This window comes from Cynara cardunculus (genome assembly GCF_001531365.2).
Source record: "Cynara cardunculus var. scolymus isolate 2C chromosome LG 17, CcrdV1, whole genome shotgun sequence".
NCBI lineage: Eukaryota > Viridiplantae > Streptophyta > Magnoliopsida > Asterales > Asteraceae > Cynara > Cynara cardunculus.
The window spans coordinates 4351279-4365821 of record NC_037544.1 but is presented as its reverse complement, the minus strand read 5'-3'; the positions used below and the strand labels follow the sequence as shown (position 1 = coordinate 4365821).

Below are 14543 nucleotides of genomic sequence, written 5' to 3'. Positions count from 1 at the left end.
AGTGAGATACCCTGTTATGTTACCACATTAAACCAAATAAAACGAGCCCAATATATCCCACCGGAGGTGGGGTGGGGAGGGTAAGATGTAGGCAAAACCTGACCTCTACCCTAGAGAGTAGAGCGGTTGTTCCTGTGATGACCCCCGGCTAGTGAAAGATGTGTGAAAGGGAGAAAAACAAATATGGTAAGAATCGAAGAGCCAGATAAGTGTTAACAACATAGATAAAACTAAAAAGAGAGAGAGAGAGAGAGAGACAAATATGCTAAATTTTGAGAAACTAGATATGAGTAAGCAACAACAATACAAACGGAAGCAAGTACAAGAAAAACATACCCTGTTATGTTGTGCCTTCAAAATGAAAGGCTTAGGTAGCAGCATCCATGGGACAGCAATTAGGGACAACAGTAGTAGCACAAGCTGGTAATGAAACAATTAGTATTAGTAAGACCTTATTTCCACACTAGCATCATTCTTATGCATAAAACATCCAAAGGAGGCCAAATAAAAAGTTACTGTTATTGGAAGAATCGAACCTGAATTGTCTTCTGGTTTGGAAAAAGCTGGTTTTCACCGAGATCATCGGTGGGGCTAAGAAACATGTATATCATTACATGGTATAAATCAGCTTTCGAACCAGTGCACCACTTTACAATGATAAGGAGGGAAAGATAACCAAACAGACCATTCAAGAAGATCATTTGGGGAATAAATTGGAACCTGGAAATTGCAGAATTAGGGAATAATATCAGTAAACATAGTACAGTGAGCACTAACTAATCTAGGAATTTGAGAACAGTGCAGATATGAACCAATGATATCTGTTAACTTAGTATGCTTGGGACCGGATAACTTATTCAAAGGTGTGAAAGAAAACTGAGTATAGTAAACAATCTTTTGAAACTTCAATGTTGGTCAGCTGGGTACAAATTACAAAATCAGCCAGCAGAGACTTATATGCATTGTAAACATGTCCTATCGACAAGGAGATATCTTGTCTTCACACTTCAAGAGAAATGCGTTGATTAATTGATGATTACCCCATGAGGATTACTTTCAAGTACTATATAAAATTGTAGTTTGGATGATAAATAATGAACAAATATAAAATATGAGAAACCATTAGGTGGTGAAAAAACAGAAGAACAGCTCTTTAACAACCCAACGATGGTGGCATATAAACTTACCAGATATTCACAGCATTCCTAAAGTGCAGAGCATTGAAGAAGCTCAGTATTATTCCGAGATTCATTTGTGCTACCCCAAGAAGAATTGACATTTTCATCTTCAAAGAGTTAAGGAATGGCAATTCACTGCGACTCCCGTGCCATGCAGGATCCACACCAAATGGGTATGTATCACGCACCTTTATCAAGCCTATAGTAGTAGCCTCACTGCAGCGAAAGCAGGATAACATGAAGAGAAAAGATGACCAGATAAAACAGACAACTGGAAAGCAGGGATATTCTGGTAAGTACCTGCATGCAGCATCACGGCAGGCATATGCTGAGGGACTAAATAACTCGAATGGAACCGAGAAGAACTCGTTGTAGATCAAACCCGTGTATATTGAGAAGAGCGACATCAACAATATAACATAGCGGCCCCCGAAAGTCATTTCCATTATGTCTCCAAGCTTCTGTATTCATGAAAATGCATAACCAAATCAGTGTCCACGCAGAACACAAAAGTACGGGACCAATGATGAAGAAAATGATGTCATAAAACATTTGAAGAGTACGCAAAACTATAGATAAATAGCTTTGTTGTTTTAGCATAGAATTCAACTTTTGGCCTTGCCAATTTAGAATACCATTTCAGACGTGCTAAATAACAGTAACTGCAGCAAGATATGGATATACGATGTAGGTAGCTACTGTAACTGCACATACTAAATTTACAAAATCTGAATTATTTTGAGATCAAGTATCGTCTATTTCTGCATACAAATTCTTTTTCTATATTGTTGACACATTTGGACTAGTGTTTCATGTTGAAGTTTGACAGCAGATCACCACAGCTCTGATCAAAACTGAATAGTTACCATCACATTCTAGGGTGTTCATATTTTTCTCATTAGCAGAGAGAGAAGTAAGAATTGGACTTGTGTCTCCAAGGTATTGCCACTTAGGGGAAGGGGTTGAACGTCATTAAGAAAAGCAATTAAGAAACATGAAGAATAAATCATATCCGTTGGGCAATACAAGAGACTCCTCTACATGCTTGGATGGCAGGACTTGGAAGACATAAAACCCTGGCCTACATATGCCTCTTAAGCATACATGATGTAACACCCTAAAAATGAGTCGAGAACTACTTTTGCAATTTCATAAAAGATGAATTCCAGGGACCTATATGTTCGTGTACACAAGGGACTAGAGTGTAAATGGCATAAATATGTTCAATTGGAACATGGAGGAAGAATAAAAAGCCATTTTTGGGCAGTAACAGTTGGGATCACACCATGATGCTCAATCCTCGGTTTGTAGGCAAGCAAGAAGTTGCCATTTGCTTCATTTGAAGTTTAAGAGCAAACCCATAAGTAATCTTGTGAGAATTCGCAGATAAACAGAGCAGAAATTGATAGGGGATGTACAAGCAATTGACAGCAAATTGAGGTAAGAATCATGCACCAAACTCCCGTTTCATCGTTTATTCTTGTGGTGTATGATGCTAAGAATTCGTGTTAGCATAAAAATAGGACTGAAAACGAGGCCTTAAGGCCATCAATTCTTTGAGAAATAGATATGGTAGTATGTGAGATATGATCAGAGGGTTTATGCTTGATTAAGGCATATAATTAGTTTAGTTGTCATTTTTGGATGCTAAGAGACAATAAGGCATGTGAGTGTTTTAATGCAAGAAAAATAAACAAATGCTACTAAGAATCGAGTTATATGGCTGGTATATTCCTGGTCGCACTTAACAGCCTCTGTGCTATGTAGGCGACTTCGAACATGACCTGGGAGATCGCACTAACCAAGCCGCGAAGACGATCAATGTATGTGATGTACTGAACTTGCGAGGGAAATCACATGGACCAGTCAAAGAGAACTCAGACCTCGGTTTAACCGGTCAATGCAAGCTGGCTCAGCCGAGTCACCCAGCATGTGAAACCGAATGCGACTTCTAAAGTGGCCTATGAAGCCGCATACCCCTGTTGGGTGCAATGATGACCAAATCAATATAGAAAGCTGAGTTAATAAGTGTTTAGTGGCCAATATCAGTACTCAAAAACACATCATGACTTGTGTAGGATGACATTCAGGCGTAACCAGCTAGACTTACATGAACCAGGGGTGAGTTTCGTGTTATTGAAACTCAGATACATTCCTAAGTATATGATTCAGTATTTTCAGCTATGATTTATGCATGCTCTGTGTTTTAAAGCATGCTAAATGTTTACAACACCATCGCATTTTGACCAAATCAATATAGAAAGCTGAGCTAATAAGTGTTTAGTGGCCAATATCAGTACTCAAAAACACATCATGACTTGTGTAGGATGACAATCAGGCGTAACCAGCTAGATTTACACAAACCAGGGGTGAGTTCCGTGTTATTGAAACTCAATACATTTCTAAGTATATGATTCAGTATTTTCAGCTATGATTTAAGCATGCTTTGTGTTTTAAAGCATGCTTTGTGTTTTAAAGCATGCTAAATGTTTACAACACCATCGTATGTTGACCAAATCAATATAGAAAGCTGAGTTAATAAGTGTTTAGTGGCCAGTATCAGTATTCAAAAACACATCATGACTTGTGTAGGATGACATTCTGGAGTAACCAGCTAGACTTGCACGAACCAGGGGTGAGTTTCGTGTTATTGAAACTCAGATACATTCCTAAGTATATGATTCAGTATTTTCAGATATGATTTATGCATGCTCTATGTTTTAAGGCATGTTAAATGTTTACAACACCATTGTATGTTATAGATTTTAATGTTCTGGCTACTGAGAGGGGTCACATGCCAGGATATCATTACTGTGAGGCGAAACTTATCAAATCAAACTGACATAATGTTTTCTTAAGGCAACATAGTACAATAAAGTTCAGACATGAAGATTTACATCTCTTTATCCTTTCTGAACTCTGCTTTAACAAATTCCCATATACATGCTACTAGCCAGTTTTGCGCCCAATGAATTCATGGTTTATATACTAAGCAGTTCATAAACATATTTCATATAATAGCATTCGAGATGCCAACATGCTTTCCAAAATAATGAAGCCTGATTATAACGGTAATTCATTTAGTACCTAATCACATTTCCGAAATTCTGTAAAACTGTTATGCAAGTGCATATACGATAATTTCTTCCTATCACTCATTCACATGCCATATCATTGTTCACCCGGATAATCTTCTCAATATTGAATCGACATAGTATGGAGGTCAATTTGTTATCTCTAAACCAACCAAGTATAGAGACCGCAAAATGTACTGGTTATATTTGGCCAGCCAAGTACTAAGGTATACGTGTACCATATCCATACACTTTCAATTTAAATTTTTTAAGACTTCTTTTGCAAATGGTACGTAGAATGCTTATGTTATTTTTTCAGTTTTTATGATGATTAGTGGTCGTCATAGCTCTAGAAAATAGGGCGACACAAGAACAAGAAGCCAACATTATGTTGGTGATTTTAGTGTAATCAAACATTTTGGGTAATTGTGATTTACAAGGATCGACTAGGTGATAAGGCAGACAAAGATGAGCGAGGAGTGGAGTGCACACTCACAAACGTTGCCTCTATCATCTTAGATCGTCATAAGGAAGGGTCCAAGGGGCACAGCCCCTTGCGGTAACCATGAAACCCAGATTCTCGACGCATTATATCAGTCCTCATTACATGTATGCTTTCAATATATAAGGACATCATGGGGAATTAGTGAAAGACAGCTTGATCTTGATTCTGATGCAACAAATATAGCATAATTTTCTTAATCGGTCAAATGACAATATCAATGTCTATCCACTAAATGTGAGTAAGACAGTGTCAGTGCTATAAAAAATCAGCTCAAGACAGAAAGTGCTAGTTACCTGACTTGAGTATTTCTTCTCCCTGAATATTAAATATAAAGTTGCCAGCAGTATGCATATGCCATGCCCCCAATCACCAAACATCACCGCAAACAGAAATGGGAACGTGACAATAGTATATACTCCAGGATTTGCTTCTTGGTACTTGGCAACACTGCATCAAGAGTTGATCAGATGTTCATCTATATGGAAAAGTTAGAAAAGTACAGATTACATAGACTAAGAACATATTATGAGCAAGGCAGATTGATGCCAACTCGTGAAACTGTTCGGCAGGTATTGGGAACAAAAGCCTTTTTGCAGAACACTCATCCTAAAAGATCCACCCTTCATGTAGAGAAGTAAATTATATTTTCTTTGATACCACATAAAGCAATAACTTTGGAAAGTTCTGTAACTGATGATACTGATTTACTACTCATGTCACTAACCACAGCTAATATGATAATAATTGTGAGAAGACCATAAACCACCAACTTGGCCCATGTAGTTTTACAAGGCCTGTCCCAAAGCAGGGGCACAAGGTGGGTTACAACAAGCTTCGCAGGTGAGTGATAGAAATTAGTTATCGCTATGTTTGATACCACTTGCGGTGGTTTGATCATGCAGTGGCTTAGACCTTCATATGCACTGGTGAGAAATGAAAGTCATGCCGGAAGAGAAAAGGATAGGATGAGGTTAATATGGAGAAGGTAGTCAAGATAGATTCGTATCAAGGGAACATATCCAAGCAACGGTTTGTCAGCTTTAGATAGGCGAGCATGGAAGGATGCTATTCATGTTCCAAGGCCTTAATTATTGCCTGTTCTTATTATTAATGGCTTCTTCCAACTAAATTGAGATAAAAGGCGTGTTACTGTTGTATAAAGCAAATCACCAAGTACAATACTTATACATCTGGCAAGTACAAATGCCTGGAAAGCACACAAGTACCAATGCCAGAGTAATGCTTACCCGTATGCATCAACAATCGTTTGAAAGGAATCGGTAAATTTATTTGTTCGGAAATAGGTGGGAGGCAACTCTTTCGTGTGCAAAACTTGAAAAATGGCGCCAACTTGCGACTTGGAGTCGATTGTTGCTTGCTGAAGTGCATACTGAATCTGCAAAAACAAGAGTCATACAGTTAATAGTACCTTGAAGCAAAATATTTTAATATGCATCAAGTTGATGCAGCTGCAAAAAGATCAATGGAAACACCAATCATTAACATAGTAATCTGAAACATGACATCCACGATGCAGAAAATAGTAATCTGCCTAGGTGTTTCTTCCTTGTACTTTTATTTACATACACAAATATAAGGTACAGTGCCAAACCTGTTGGGTTGCAAATACGGGACTCCACCCTTCGCCCACAAGACACTTCTTTGTTACATCAATGCTAAGCATGTTTAGCGTGTGATAAATGGACTTCTCCTTCCGGACCTTGCAATAACAACGTAATGAAGTTCAATGATATAAACAAGATATAAATAGACAATCATGTTAGCCAATGAAGGTCATTGATGCAAACCACAAGTAGTAGATCATCTGCATGCACACTTTAACAGAAAAACAACAGCACATACCACGTCATTCCACTGTTCATATTGTTTTCCTATGGTTTCCAACAAATTCCCACGATGCAGAAGTCCAGTATCTATTGTTGTCTTTAGCTCAGATAGCCTTCCAGATACCTGGAAAGAGACAGTTCGCATGATCAGTGCCCTTACTGAGGCCAACCATAATACTACAACAGCATGCTCCAACGCAACAAGCAAACTGTCCTGAGAAAACAAGGATTGCACAAGAATGCAAACTGGAGCATTCCAGATCTTGATGTGATTGGAAATGTATATACAGAAGGGTAATTGCACAAGAATGCATTTTTTAATAATCAGATTTACCGTAGGTAAAAACTATGCAACATACAAAGTGCAATGACCCAAACTAATTTTGCTTAGGGCTTGGTCATAGTTCCAGTACCACATACTTCTAAGAGGTATCTGGTACGCTTATAAATTGACTGATCTTTCACTACTCCTACAATGCATCTGATAAACCCTCAATTCGGTTTACTTACATATATAGGGGACAGAAGTAATGGTCCTAAGAAATGCTATCAGATAAAGGAGGGCCATATTGGTATTTTGGGGTTATTTATTATTTTTGTCAGGGTGGGTCATTTTTGTTAGGTGGTGGGGCCAAGGGAATCAATTCCTTATTCGGGGAGGGTAGCAGTAGTATAAATAGCTTTTGTTAGTAAGGAAGGGATGAGGCTTTTTTTGACAGAAACCGGTGAGAGTCAATTTGGGAGAAAACCGGCTTCTCTCTAATGGCCGGGTCGTAATCAATCATTGAGTGATAATAAAATCCTTTGATATACCTTTCGGTATATCAGCATCTTATGTTTCTTAGGTTTCCAAATTTTATAGGAGCTTGAACTGGTGTTATTAATAGAATTAAATTCATAGGGCAAAGTCAGGTTGATTAAGTGGAGCACTAAATTATCACTTTAACTTCTTCAGAGGGGGGCAAGGGAAGGGGGATCCAACTATAAGGGAAGAGCAACGACAGATGCAATGAGTAAAATAGCATATTATGCTTCAGATTGTTATCATATCGAATGAGCAATATATAACTGATTACCTACATGAGGATCTTACATATCACCAACCTCAAATGAGAATACATGACAGGACTAAAAAAGCAGAAAGAGTAGAACCTATTTTCAAACAGCTGTCATTTGAAGACAAAACAACTTTTTGAAATAAATGTATGTGATGTATCAACCGGTTCAAAGTGAACATCAAATTCCTCCAAAAAGCAAGAGAAATTTTGATAATGATATACGATCATACCACTTAATACATAAAATACTCTAAGCCTAGAACATTACAAGTATTTCACCAAGGATAAAAGCATCATCAAGAGAAGAAAAGGGAGGAATTTGTTACAAGGGAAGAATGCTCCAGTACCTTCATTTTCTTATGCAATACTTAAATCCTATGAAATTTTATATCTAACAACTGAATGAGAGGCAATGAACAGTAGCCAACTCCAGTCAAGAATTAACAATCCTACAAGATCGAAGCAATGAGCAATATAAACAACACACAATGACATACCGGTACAAAGCAATCAAGGTATTGTATTAACAGAGAGTACAAGGAGCATCAACCTCCTCATACATGTGATGATCAATAACTCAAGCAGAAGGATGTTGGGTACCTCAGTTATCATTTGGGCTTGTTTGCATAAATCTTCTGCAAAAGAGTAACGGTTTGCTCCAAAAGCTTCGCATATCTTAAGAATTTTGCTCTTGGCTCTTTCTCCAGAAAAGAAAACTGCAAAAACATTTTTCTCCACCTGTACAGCAGTAGTTATGTTTTAATAAGTACACAAAATTAACGTTTTGCTGACATTTTTCCTTGCACTGAAATCAAATTATGCTTGTCTGAGATAAAACCAAAAGTTGTCAATCACAGATTATGTGTAAGATGCCAAAATTTGGTAATCCTTGCAATCAAAATCAAGTGAAGTATTTTATGGAGATAGAAGTTACATCATATTTTACTTGTATGCACAAGAGGTAATAAAGGTCACAGTTCGGTAAAAGTCAATCTGTCAGTCGCTACTACATGCAACCTTGTCCATTCTAGGTTTAGTGTTTCCAAAACATACAAGTTTAAATCATTGTCATTTCATAATCGGCCTGTATTAAGACAATAGAAAATTCATGTTTTCTGCTGCACCCTATGCCCTAGAAAATTTCAGGATATATCCTTTTTTTGACGAACATACATATCTACTTGCTGAAGTCCTGCCTACACACAGAACATGTGAAGACCATATCAACTGAAATTGTACAAAAGATACATAGATTTTAAAAATATCACATCATTTCATGAAGTCTGGATATGTTTCAACGTATGGAGCGACAGTTTTAGCGTAAGTGGGAATAAAGGGTATGCTTGGCTTCAGATGAGCTTAACAGATTTACAGCAAAATGCACCCCCATGCATCCAGGAAATAAATTATGTATGATCAAGAGGTTTCTAATTACTACCATCCATTATTTAGGAGAAATCATATATCAACAAATGTAAAATACAATTTTAGCAACAGCTTCACTAGTCCGGTAAGAGAAATATCATCAAATTCTCTTTAATTATAATTAAAAAATGAAGATGCCACAAAAATAGGAAAAAACGAAGGCAAAAATCAAATGCATGTTTTGACATCAAATGGATATTTGATGTCAAAACATTCACCAAGGCATGGAAGATAGAAGTGAAGTAGTGATCTATTAACCTTTTCTCCTGAATTAGGATCAACAACAGCTTCTTCCAATGAAGCCTGCCTCAGAAAGACATTTCCCCTTGTAGCACGGAACAGAATTCTCTCAAAAGCCATGGCTTTTCCTTTGGGCACAAGGCCAGTAAGAAACCCCAATTTAACTTGTTTGCCTTGGTCAGCTGTTGATTCCTATGCAAAAACATCAAAAAGAATCATTTACATGTAGAGCCTATCCTAAAAACCAAAAAGAAACCCCAAACAACCCAGTAGTTCCAACCGGAACTAGGGGTGGCAGGGAAAATGTACCCGGACCTTTCCTCTATCTCAGAAGGTAGAGAGGCTGTTTCCCAGAAGACCCCCAGCTTATGGAAAAGATTTGGGAAGGTTAGCTAGACGCCACACTTTTGCAGAATTTTTTTATAAAATAGCAGATTTGCATAGATTGCAAGGAGCCGAACGAAACGGAAAAAAATTAGAAGGCAGGACAAAAAAAGACCAAGAGAGAATGAGAAGACAGGTTGAACACGAAGGAGGTAGAGATGTATAAGCCAGCAAGAACCCATCACAGTGGTATCCGCTAGACCCCACCTTCCTGGAGGTCAGGGGTTCAAGTCTCAACAAAGGTGAGCAGTGTGTGTGGATATAGTCTTATAGAACCTATTTACATTTGATAATGAAAATTGTCATAACAGGTACCTGATCCTTCAATAGAGGGGTTTCCAAAGATTCTTCACCAGCCTGATGAGATGAAAGTTCTCTCTGCTGAGCTGCAGCGCTCCTTTCTGCCGCTTTGAAAAATTCCCCAGCCTGTGGAACAGTTTGAACTTTGGTCATCTAATGCAAGATTAGCCAAGATACTTACCGTAGTAAGTGCCAGAGTTAAAATATAGCCAACCAGTCAAGAAGGAATTGGCATGAAAGAATACAGATTTCTTTCGAGAACAATTTTCCCTCTGTTCCAACGGAAAAGGAGGGATAGAGTCCTACTTACAAACATGTGTTTATAAGAAGTTTACCACCCAATAATGATGGAAAAGTTTAGCAGCAGCACATGAGAAGTAACAGGGGTGAATTAACACAATATGTCACCATATCTATAAATGGAACTTCGTTTAAGCTATCAATTCAGCCTTTTTTAACAAGATGTTCTAGATAAAGGCCCATCGATGGTTCCCAAAGTAAGTTTGAGATGTGTATAAACTTGTCTGACTACTATCATATCCTTATGGATTGGAAATCTGATAATGTAAATATGCTTAAGTCACTAACTATGCCATTTTTTAGTCTATATGCATTATTTGTTTCATTTATGTCCATGACATGGCTTTCTGCTGAAAATCAAACATCCACATGTACCATGCTGGTGCAATTTAGTAAGATTTCCACAACCCAAAGTTGGGGAAATTGGTTATGGTTTGGTAAGTACAAGGGTCAAGTGCACCCACTAGTATCTCGTATTAGGTTTGATACTAAGATGATTGCTGAAATTTGGCGTTTCATGTTCTTTTGTATGAGGTGTTAATATTTATTATCTACCTGTGTAAGGAAAAATGATTCTGATGTCCTAGTATCCCTTGTTCCTTTTATCCTTTTCTTTCCTTTACATGTACTTCCTACAAGCCTATGTATTAACCAAATAAGGAATTGCTGCCTTTCGTAAATGTTACTATCAAACACACTCAAAAGACTCTACTGTACAGTTTATGAATACAAATGGGTGTAAAAAGCTGATTCGTTTACATATAGACAGGACTGTGCACATGCGCACACACACATGAAGCCATCAATGAGGGGAATACTATTTTACATTCCAGAACTGATCACAACATTTGTACAAATATAAAGGGTGCAAGACACTATTATTAGGTTCACCTTAGAAATTTGATGCCCCTTCATCCAAGCATAGACAACTCGCAAAGTTCTTTAGTGCTCAAATAATTGTTTAGTCAGTTTTAACATGAATAAAGTTCAAATTGCACAACACATGAAAATTTAGAAGCCATCCATGCTCCTCTTATTTTAGAATAACTTTTTTTGAAGTTTAGGGGAGATTATTTAATCAACTTGTGTGAGTTCCCTCTATATTCCATCACTTAGGCAATCTTTCTTTTAAGTCATTTCACTTCACCATTCTAAATCACAGTATAAAACCTCGTGCCACCACCCTAAACCATAAAAATAGTGTTAAGGTAAGATATACCTTTTGCAGAACAAGCTTATATTCTACAAGCTCATTATAGCCACGCTGCAATTTTTCACTATTTGCATTGATTTCAGTAAGCTCAGCCTCAAGGTCTCCAAGATTCACCTAAAACGCAACAGACAGAAAAGTTTAATTTTCCAAACATGGTACGGATTTATGCATGCATATAATAACTTGTATACCTCCAGGTCATCTAGATTAAAGTCAGTTTTGGCCTCAAACTTAGCTGATGGTGTGACACCCGCCTTTGACATTTGATCCTTGAAGAAACGAAGCTTCCGTGCCAGTTCTCCACATCTTTTAATCTGCACAACGGAAGCAACTTTAAGCAAGTCCCCCTAAATAAAAGTTTCAAGCAGTAATAGAAGCATAAAATTATAAGCCCTAAATGTGTACATAAGACAAACCATCTCGACACTAAGGATTAAGCATAAACAGCAGCAAACCAGCTTAAGGAGATCCCTGCTACAACATGTGTGTACTTAGGTTCTATACGTCAGCAGAACCTGATGCTCCATATGAGCCAAAATGTCTCTCCCAGAGACCATAAATAACATCTAATATAGATTCAAACCCAATTAAAGCAAGTATAAATGCTCCAACTGTTTGAGATGATTGTACCATCTTTGAAAGTCTCTAGAATGACAAGTGACCAGTGCAATTAATCTCCTAGTAACTCTCCATAGCTGATGCTGAAGTAACAAATTGCCATGGTCTATCACTTCACACAGGAATTCCACATATCTGTTTCTTACCATGTCATACTGAAGACAGAACAGAGAAACAGATAACAGTATAATTTTCATTAAAATTACTTATATTAGTGTGTTCACTGTACGATTAGATTTATGCAGATTGACTAAAATATGCTACACTTGTTTTCGTATCGATTCTTATCAAAATTCAGGTTTATTTATACCAATTTCAAATCTTACAATTTCCAGAGTTTAATTCCAAACGCCAATCATATGTCTAATTCGAGACTCAGAGGGTAATAATAAGCAGTTTATTAGACCTTACAGAGCAGGAAAAATAGAACTCACCTGGCCGGCATATGTTCTCTGGAAAGGGCTTTTTTCTGCATTCAACTGTATATATCAATAAAATTAAAATTAGACCTTCACTAGGAACCAGACTACAGAACAAAAGGATATACACAAGAAAAAGAGTAAAACCAATAACCTTGATGTCAACCAACAAATCAGGAATCAAAGAAACACACTGAAAAGCTAATGCAAACTATAAAAAAGCTATTCTAAATTTATTCCTTTTCCTTATTTTGCTAGTGGAATCAAGCATTATCTTTTTATCAAACCTCTATCAACTTTATATGCCATCAAACCCCTTTCAGAGATAACTAACTTTATTCCAGTTGAAATATCCAATGGCTAATTCTGATAACCTAAAAAAAGTGCGCAGTACTAATTAAAGTTCTAACAAGAGTCACTTTCAAGAGAACTTAAAGCACGAAAAAGATAGCGCCACAACAATATCGTAAGATTATTTCAGCTAGCATCTATAAAAAAGATCACTATATCATATAAATTGCTAAAAACCAAAAGATCAAATCGAAAAGGAAAAAAAAATCAGGTTTTGCGCAATTCAGCTAACCACAACTTCCAGCTCGATCAATCAACATCCCTCACATAAAATGTAGCAAAACCCTATTTTTAGTAAATCCATAACGTTGAAAGCTGACTTCGCAAATTACTACTAGGTAAACTCATGATGCACCAAGATAACACTACAATTACATCAGAAAACACGCATGATCTGTATAATCACAACTACATAGAGAAAGTGCTGACGTCTTTGAATTGAATGAGGCCGATATCTCCAAGATAAGAGACGGTCAAGCGAGCAGACTCTATAGGAATGATGACTTGCACTAAGTGCATCGGCTCTGAACGGAACAGATCCATCGGCGGGCAACATCCACCTCCGCCACCGTGCTCGGCCATATGTCGACTTCCGATTGCGTCAGTGGTTTTGTTGGAGATCGATCAGTATCTCGGCAGCACAAGAAGAAGAACCCTGAGACTTCGTCTAACCGCCTCAATGTTTTTCACAGCATCCACGTTTTTTCAATTGATATTTTCTCTGTTTTTCTTAGATAAAAATATTTCGAGAATAATTTACAGCAAATACTATCCGATTTTTATTATTAGATTATCTCAAATAAATTTTTTTTAATTAGAAAAAAATTAAGGGTGTTAAATTTAGGAGATTATTAACCGCACCATTTAAGAGGGACTAAAAGGATACTCATGTAATATAATGAGATACATATTGATTTTAATAATTTATTTTAGGGGGTGTTTATTTTAGGGGGTGTTTGTGATTGCTTATTTATAACAACTTATGTTTTTTTTGTAAAAATGCTTATTAACTTATGTGGTATCAAACCGGAGTTTCGTAAAAAGTGTTTGAATTAGCTTATAGCGATACCAAACTGCAATAAGCTGATAAGTTGTTTTTTAGTGTTTGGCTAATTTTGCTTATATCTATAAAATGACCAAAAAGGAGAGGGAGAAGATTGATGATGTTATCTGGAGAAGGGAGAAGATTGAGATTGATGTTATCTGGAGGAAAAGAGATAGGTATAAAGGGTAATAGGATTAAAATGGTAAACTGGTAATAAGTAGTTTTTTCATAAGTCAGGACGGATTAACTTATCAAAAACTGTTTATTATCGGTTTGGCACCGGTATAAGCAGTTTTATTTTTTCTTATCCAAATACTAGGTATTAGCTTATCACTGGTGTCAGACTGAAATAAATCCATAAGCAGATACAATAAGCAATCCCAAACACCCCCTTATTATCTATCTCAGTCAATGTTATAATATGGTCTTATGTGATTTTGAAAAAGCGATTATTTTTTATTTTTGAATAAAATATAAATTTGAAGATATCATAAAAATTTGACAAATATCAAATTAATTATTTAAAATTTCTATTTTTTGTGTAATTTTTTAATTATAATTTAATTTAGGTTCAATAATGAATTAA

General features: G+C 36.7%; 1 protein-coding gene across 2 annotated transcripts in view; it reads right to left on the bottom strand.

The window, feature by feature from the left end:
- The window catches only part of LOC112501039 (V-type proton ATPase subunit a2-like), a 16418-nt gene extending 2837 nt beyond the window's left edge, over nucleotides 1–13581 (bottom strand). For both annotated transcript variants that reach the window (XR_003067406.1, XM_025104676.1), the window contains exons 1-15: nucleotides 13342–13581; nucleotides 12577–12621; nucleotides 11716–11838; nucleotides 11531–11638; nucleotides 10027–10137; nucleotides 9346–9519; nucleotides 8263–8400; nucleotides 6621–6728; nucleotides 6370–6477; nucleotides 6005–6153; nucleotides 5051–5204; nucleotides 1479–1639; nucleotides 1188–1394; nucleotides 537–720; nucleotides 337–420 (exon numbers count right to left, since the gene is read on the bottom strand). Coding sequence is in view for 1 of the 2 variants with exons in the window: in XM_025104676.1 (XP_024960444.1) it covers nucleotides 337–420; nucleotides 537–720; nucleotides 1188–1394; nucleotides 1479–1639; nucleotides 5051–5204; nucleotides 6005–6153; nucleotides 6370–6477; nucleotides 6621–6728; nucleotides 8263–8400; nucleotides 9346–9519; nucleotides 10027–10137; nucleotides 11531–11638; nucleotides 11716–11838; nucleotides 12577–12621; nucleotides 13342–13494 (2007 nt within the window). In the remaining variant the exon portion in view is untranslated. The remainder of the gene's footprint in view (nucleotides 1–336; nucleotides 421–536; nucleotides 721–1187; nucleotides 1395–1478; nucleotides 1640–5050; nucleotides 5205–6004; nucleotides 6154–6369; nucleotides 6478–6620; nucleotides 6729–8262; nucleotides 8401–9345; nucleotides 9520–10026; nucleotides 10138–11530; nucleotides 11639–11715; nucleotides 11839–12576; nucleotides 12622–13341) is intronic.
- Between the last annotated feature and the right edge of the window lie 962 nt (nucleotides 13582–14543).